Genomic DNA, 8,614 nt, shown 5'->3' with positions numbered 1-8,614 from the left:
GCTAATTATCTGTCATGTAATGAAGTAAACGAAAGTATTACTCACTTTCCTTCATCGACACCCATAATGCAACAGTTTGCCACAACAGTAATTGTGTAGCCTTTCATGAAGTGTATCACTAAAGGAGTAGGCCCAGTAAGACCCCTTTTTGACCCCAAAATATAGCAGTTTAACAAAATTTTTAAATTGTAAATTTTTAGCTTTTAATTGGAAAGGGGAATACTTCTGTTACATAAATATGGGCTGTTTTTGACAATACAATGCACATGTATCGGGTACTAGCATAATTAAGTCATGTTAAATTACTGAAATCTTCGAAATTTTAGCATTTTGTTTAATTTTTAGACGGTTTCATTCTAAAATGGAAGTGGCCGCATTTGTGTTCATTCTTAATATTTAAATGTAAGTTGTATTTGATGATAATACATAACATATATAAAGGTTGAGAATGAACACGGATGCGGCCACTTTCATTTTTGACAAAAACCATCCGAAAAGTGACATATTATGGCATATTTGATAGATTTTTCATATTTAAGCTTGCATTTGAGCGTCTTTAATGACTAAATCAGTTCAAATCTTTCACATAAACTAATTGAATCGACTGAAGTAGACACTTAAGTGTTTAAAAAGTGTCCAAAATCTTTCATCAGATGAATCTGAATTTTTAGGCCAAAATCGGCCCTTACCGGACCTACTCCTTTGAATTTTGCATGATTATTATATGGACCACTACTTAACTTCTCTAGTTATATTATAAACAATATTGTTGATATATATATATCTTAGTCAAAAGCTTCCTTTTTTTTAAATCATCCAAAACATGAAAAGTAAATAAAATGTATATAATGATTCTGTCGAACCTAAAAATCAACGGACACTAAACAGAGATATTAATGGGTTCGTTAGTTAATAGATGATTTGTGAATAAGGTCCCAGAAGTTTCATCTTTTGTCGTAAATCATTTGTTGAAGTGTCCTATCAGTTACACATTTCACGACTTCGATCAAAACCACCGAATTTACAGTTACTTTAAAATGAAAGTATAAATATAAAATAAGGTGATGTGATATGATTGCCAATGATTCAGAAATAACTATCCACCAAAGATCAAATGACGTGGATTTAAGCGACACTATTTGCCACCATACGGCCTGCAACAATAAGTTAAACTCATACCGTAAGGTCAGCTGTTAAAGACCCCCACGTGACGAAATATGAAACAATTCAAACGGAAAAATTAGCAGCCTTAAATATTATGACAAAAAAAATAAACGAGACAGACTCCTGATTTTGAACTTATTTCCTGTTATACTACATACATCTATTCTATCGACAAATTCGTGTCCAAAACACATTCCTTGAATCTATTTTTCATTTCAGTTAAATTCTGACAGCCTTAAGTTTTTCTGAACATTTACTAAATAATAAATACTGCATTAAAGGTCTATAAACTACTAGAAGCTTGACCATTGCAAAAATTGATTATTTATCTTCCTTAATGAAAAGGTAGGATATTCCAAACAAAATCAAGATACCTGCCCATTGCATCTTTAAATAAAGTTTAATTGTACTTTTGTTTTATAAATATGTTCTTCATGTATTTCCATAAACATGAATAATGGACCGTTATACCTAGAAAGGTGTTTCAAACACATAAAGGTTTTATTTATGTTTATGGAAATACATAAAGAACATATTTATAAAAAAAAATACAATTAAACTTTATTTAACATGTTTAAAGGTGCAATGGGCAGGTACCTTGATTTTGTTTGGAATATCCTACCTTTTCATTAAGTAAGATAAATAGAAACTTAACATAAAGATATAACAAAAATCAAAATGATACAATTCAAAAATGACTTTGCAAGCGACCTTCGTTTGTTCGCATATAACTTTTTTCAGCCAAAATTTGGAAGGAAATACATTAAGCGGTTATGAGCATCGACATCTAAACAGAAGAGCTAACACAGTTGAAATTCGTTTTAGTTTCTCTTCGAAAAATATGTCAGATATCGAAATAATCAATGATTTTAAAAGATGAACCTCTTTCCATCGTGTAATCAGGAAATATATTAGATAAGCGAGTTTACTTTGCTATTCGGTTAAGAACTATGTCAATATAACAACAGTTAGTTGTATTGCAACATATTAAAGAATTTGTAAAGCAACACGTAACCTCTATTCACACACTCCTTACAATCACCTTATAGTTGGCAACATATGTATTTATTATCATAGATTATAGGCCCGATTTAGATAAGTACGTTATATAGCAGGTTTTGCGTTAGTTTGCAACTCTCAAAATTTTAAAGTTACCTATAAACGTGCTGAACAATTCGGTGTTATAGGTCACATCCATTAAAATCAAATTAAAGAGTTTACGGAATTTTTTATTATAAACCTTCAATAAAAGACCTATAATTAACTCTGTTGAAAGATGAACCCAAACTTGACGATTTTAGTTTCAATATTTCAAAGCAATATTTTTAATGCATTGAATAGATAGTCTTACTATCCTATTTGCTAGTGTAATAATATTTTTTTTCTGCTGCAGTCCAAATTAACCAAAATTCTTTCAGATTCATAACAAATGGTTCATTACTTGCAAAACAATATTTATTTGATATTTCTACTTGTGCCCTAAAATAAAAACTTGATAGAAAAATGATTAAACCGCACATATTTATAAAATATTGCATTTATGATCCTTGAAAAAACACTAAATGTACTTGAATTAAGGATTAGTATTGACAAGAAATTCTGTTAAACAGCTTGACAACTTGAGACCGGTAGCAGCTGACTTGGTCATATGTCAACAATTTCCATCGAACTTTGTTTAAAGAATTACGCTTGAAATACACCTTGTGCCAGGAAAGAAACTCAGATCATTTGGGATATCAACTTAATATAACGATAATAATCAAACAATAGTGTAAAACTAAAAACAGTACTAAACATCTATCAATCAATCAATCAACAACAGTAGTTGTGTCAATGCAATTAATTACAGAATTGGATTTTTAATAGCAATTCGATTATTATAAATATAAACAAAAAATGTGTATATCACTGACTTAAGTAAATACTATCTAAACTGTTACGGGAACAGTTATGTTCGAATATAAACAGATAATTTTAAAATTATCATACTTATTGTTTATCTATATCAATACAAAGTCTTCATCAAGAACTGTAATGTAGTTTTCATATCGGCAGGTGAATTACTTTAAGCTTGCTTTTAGGAACTGCGAGCATTACTTGTTACGGCACTGTGCCTTATTGTTTTGCTTGTACTTGTCTTTTTGTTACATGTATCTGTCATACCGGTATTATATAATTAAGTGCTATTCTCATTCTTGTATGTACCATTTGCATTTTCAATTATCGACCTTCAAGGGTAAGGATGAAGTCGGTGACTCTATGTTATGATTATTTTATATCAATCAAACGGAAATTTACTTATCAACTGCATATTAAATTTTAGGAAAAATATATAGTGGTATTTGGAGATTTCATGATTTTAAGGCACCTTTAAGAATGTTTTCCGCCGATTTTATATGCTTTTTATACCAATCTATTTTGAAAGAACTCATTCAATAATATTCCAGAAAATAAAACTCTCTCTCACACTTTTATAGACTCGGAACGATTTAGACATCGACATATTGTATAGACACCTGTCCATTGTTGAAGACTGGATGCCTCCATCTTTATGTCTTTTGGTTATTTTTGTCATCGGGTTGCTGTCCCTTTGGTGTAGTATCGCCTTATCTACTTTTATTTAATATTTGGTGTAAGTTTATTTTTATGATCTTTATAGAAGCCATATTTTATCTTTTTTTCAGAATTGATGAACATAAACGAAGCTAGTCTTTACTCGTGTTACAGAAGAGTACAATATGAACAGACAAATAATCAAAATTCTGCGCTCATTACCAGCAATTATCTTATTGATCAGCACGTCAAGCCTTATGCTAATGGTTCTTTCTCGTCATGTCAAAATAGAAGTCACAACATTAAATGAAATCTCAAAAACAACAGTTGAAACAGAATTACCACCATTAATCATTACGGCCTTCCATAGAACAAAATATATCACAACCGTTCCGACCGAAACTTCCACAATAGGTAATACAACGGTAAAACCCCGAGTGTTGTTTGATGAAATTATTAATCCACATCCATATAGATATAAACGTATACCATCCCGTGTTTGTAAATCTACCGGTAATCATGTTGACCCAAGTTTATTAATTTTAGTAAAATCTAATGTTTTTCAAATTGGACATCGCATGGCTATCCGAGCAACTTGGGGGAATTTTACAAACAGTTCAATACAAATAGCGTACTTATTAGGGGATTCACCGCTTATCACGTCATTTACTAAGATGGAATATGATTTGTATGAAGACATGGTCCAAGAGGACTTCATCGACGAGTATAAAAACAATACTCTGAAGACAATAATGGGATTTAACTGGGCTGTGTCTGACTGCAGTCAAGCTAAGTTTGTTCTGTTTGTAGATGATGACTACTATGTAAATATACCACTTCTTCTAGATCTTATTGAAAATATTACTGAATCTGAAAACGAGGATGTGTTCATTGGTTTTAAGTATGAACATGCTGTAGTTCGTAGAAAGAAAGATTCTAAGTGGTACGTATCTACTGACGAGTACCCTAACAAACATTGGCCTCCATACGTTAGTGGTGGATCTATGTTACTGTCTATGAATGTGGTAAAAGAATTAACAAAGACCTTCCCTCACGTGAAACAAATATTTATTGATGATGTCTACCTCGGAATAGTAGCTGAAGTTCTGAACATAACACTCACACATGACAAAAGATTTGAAGTAAAATATGTCCCTGAAAAACTGGACACGTTAATAACTAGTCACGACTACGGCTCGCCGAATGTTCTCGTACATGAATGGAATATTGACGATGAAGATGATGCAATATCAACTGTGGAACAAAACTCATGAACTTCATAAGATGCACAATAAGTTCAAATGTGTTCCAGTATATCATCGATATCCGTGTTGAATAGTTCTTTGGTGAAAAATGCGTATAATTCCAATTCATTTTGTCAATGAGATAAGAAGACATATAACATTGTAAAGGAGAACACAATGAAACCCATTTATATTTCGCTATTTGAGCAAGAAGTGTAACGGAAAACAAACTGTAATTGTTACAGCTGTTTCGTCTACCTATATCTAAGGATTTTAAGGATAACAGCTGCTTGCATAAAAAGTTATTCTACAGCTTAGCTTATGTTTACCAATCATCAAATGAATAATTTTAGCTGTTCGAACAAACTAATGAAGTAAACTAAGTTTGAAGGATGACTTCAACAATGTATCAATCAAATAATGACAAGTATTTTATATCTTTCCGTATATAAATGACAACCATTATCCAACACCATGAACACTTATTCATATAACATCTAATATTTTTAAAATCATATTTGTCAGAGAGGGTGTACGTATCGGCGGATTTCGATTGTTTTTTTAAATAGCAAGTGACGGTTTTATTGAACAAAATACACACGGGGCTTTAATTTGACCCGAAATTTTCAAATTACCATAAGGTAAAACAAAGGACAATATTACCTTTTCATTAGCTTTATTTTAAGCTTAATTTCTTAAGCAAAAATACATTCAGCATGTTTGATAATCTCGGGATTATCAGTACATCATCAATATATCTTAATTTGATTTTGATTTTTGGTGTTTTAACGCCACTTTTAAGCACCGCTTTTGGGCTATTTCGTGGCGGCCAGTTTTTATTGGTGGAGGAAGCCGGAGTGCCCGGAGAAAACCACCGACCTTCGATAGGAAAACTGACAATCCTAGTCAATTAAGATTGGAGTCGAGTGCACCCGCACGAGCGGGGTTCGAACTCACAACCTCAGTGTTGACTGGTTAGTGATTCAATATATCTTAGTAATAGTACTTGTTTACTTTAATTTTACTATATTTTATCATTACATATCCTGTCATAACAAACTTTAACTATTGTTAAACAAGAAAACCTTTCATATGTCTGCACATGTCCAGGAACAATATGTTATATATCTTTTAGGACTTAAGTAAACTCGGGTATTATTAAAACAGAAGAATTCGAGACATGTTTTAACGAAAGCCCATTCAATTAGCTTACCAAATTTATTTTTTATCAGAATATGGGAAAGAATACAGCATAATTTAAATAGAAACATCACAACTGTTAACGAAAATCACACCACTGTTTACTGCACATCCGCTAGTACTAAGGCATTGATTATTGTAGCTTAGATCTTCTTCTAAATATTTTTGATATTCAGTCCCTTCATGTACATGGTAATCTGCATGTGCGGGATGTGCAAGTACGCAACCACGCCAGGGTGAGAATTGGCCCGTTAAATCCGATGCCTCGAGTAGAGAGAGTGCCAAGCTCTCTGCACGTTAAGAACCCTTGCAACAAGTCTTTGAGGGGTCCGTGTTGGTATATTGCAAGGCAAAATGTCTCTCCCTATCCAATATACCCTCAGTTTACAGTGGATGTCAAAGGTTCACCGACCTTTATCACGGACGGCCTCTATTAGAGGATCTACCTATTGTATTTTAATGTTAATTTGTTCTCGTCCTGAACATGCATAAGATATTTCCATTGGACGTAAAGCAACTAACAATGAATCAATCATCACTCTATAAGACGTTTGTTATCAATGTTTATTACTCTATAAGTTGTTTTTTTTCAATCTTTTCTTGTTTGCATCACTTGGTACAACGCGAAAAAAGATAAGCAGTCTGTCAGACTATTAGACTGTTTGACTAAATAATGTCAAATTATCGGTAATCCCCAGTTTGAGCTTGGAAATTCATACTTTTTTTTATAAAGCCTGGTTCTTATTGATGAAATATCCTTAGTTAATCTGCTTGAAATTCTTCAAAGTAAAACTATTCTGCGAAAATAGAATCTGATTTGTTTAAATAATCGACCTTATCCAAGATTTTTAAAAAGTAAACCTTCGTCCAATTCACTCAAATTTAAAGGGTCGAAAATGTAAAGAATGTGTTCAAGAAGAATGTATCATAGTGACGCAAATATTTATGTGCACGACATCTTTCAAAAAACATATTCTCACATTTTCTCTTCATAAAGGTACACACTATAAGGTTTTGATTAGAGTGAGCAACGATTAAAATTTGGGGGTGGTCCGACAAGAAAAGAGGGCGATGTTAAAAAAGAAATAAATAAAAAAATAATGAAGGACAGGCTACCAGATTGGCCAAAAATATTCCTTTATTCATTAAATATTGGATGATATTTACATATATGCATACATGTATATGGTGTGCTGCTTGGATTTGTATTTCCAGAGGTAAAAAAGTACCAATATCTGAATATCTGAGAGATGTTCAAGGCATAAGTGTCAGTATATAAAAGCATTGTGCTGAAAATAATATGTCAAAATACAAAACAATATAATTAAAATATAAATCTGTGATTTCGTTATGCTCATACTTCAACGAGTAAGCGAGTTACGATGGATCTGAATTGTAATCGGATTGCATAGAAAAGAGATTATAAAAGAGGGACGAAAGATACCAGAGGGACAGTCAAACTCATAGATCGAAAACAAACTGACAACGCTATGGCCAAAAATAAAGTAATGTTTGACTCAATACGTTTGAATACATTGATCTAAACCAAAAGTCACAAGAACAGCACTTAAAAGATTGAGTATTGTACCTCTCAACCGCACTGTCTATAATAGATGATGACGAAGCTTAGCAGTACAAAGTACCAGTATCTTGTGTATTTTCTCATGCTTCAGATAATATATTACATAGGAGGAAAAGAGTAAAGTTTCACCTCTAAAACATGTCGAAACTATTCCTTGGTTATCTTATACAGGGAAAGTGACACGTTTTCTTAGTATGGCATGAAGGTTGACGCATGTATAGCAGACAACGCTTTCCTTACTGATGCATGCGTTCTCTCCTCAGGTTTTGATGATATTGTACACTCCTAGCGAATTTATATATCAGATTTGAACATTGGTAAACTGCTGAAGCCTCTATGACCAAAATCGAAAAAAAAACATAATTTGTGTTGAATGTTTCCCTACCGACACCATTTAGTATGCCGAAAAATGCATGGCCTAAAAGGTATTTTTTGTTGTTGTATTTTTTGTAATGAATCGGTAATCCCCATATACAAAAGAAAAAGATATGAAAATTTTAAAATAAATTCCTACCTTCCTACCCTATATTTCTAAGGACACCCTGGAGACATTTTGTTTGTCCGGATTTGAAATATAAATCAAATTAATATACTAATAATCTGTGTCTTTTGTTGAAGATGCTATAATTTTATGAATCCGAAAGGTTGAAATCATTACATTTAATAAAGTGCTTTTACACAGGCAAATTTTGCTCACGTGAAATTCGAGCTTAAGGATGTTCGTTACTTTTTTTTAAATAACAAGCTATTTAAAAGACTGTAATAAATTGATAAAAAAAAGGAAGATGTGGTATGATTGCCTATGAGACAACTCTCCACAAGAGCCCAAATGACACAGAAATTAATAACTATATATAGGTCTCCGTATGGC

General features: G+C 32.3%; 1 protein-coding gene across 1 annotated transcript; it reads left to right on the top strand.

The window, feature by feature from the left end:
* Positions 1-3,854: 3,854 nt before the first annotated feature.
* LOC127700690 (beta-1,3-galactosyltransferase brn-like) lies at positions 3,855-5,436 on the top strand. The gene has a single exon (XM_052204289.1). It carries the CDS (start codon positions 3,903-3,905, stop codon positions 4,989-4,991), a length of 1,089 nt encoding a protein of 362 aa, XP_052060249.1. The 5' UTR covers positions 3,855-3,902; the 3' UTR covers positions 4,992-5,436.
* The last annotated feature ends 3,178 nt before the right edge of the window (positions 5,437-8,614 follow it).

This window comes from Mytilus californianus, unplaced genomic scaffold, assembly GCF_021869535.1.
Source record: "Mytilus californianus isolate M0D057914Y unplaced genomic scaffold, xbMytCali1.0.p SCAF_5, whole genome shotgun sequence".
NCBI lineage: Eukaryota > Metazoa > Mollusca > Bivalvia > Mytilida > Mytilidae > Mytilus > Mytilus californianus.
Note: the sequence above shows the minus strand (reverse complement) of the source record. Positions and strands in the feature narration are given on the sequence as shown.

Bases quoted from the DNA above. Each gene is read 5' to 3' on its own strand.
- LOC127700690 (XM_052204289.1), top strand. From the start codon at position 3,903: ATGAACAGACAAATAATCAAAATTCTGCGCTCATTACCAGCAATTATC.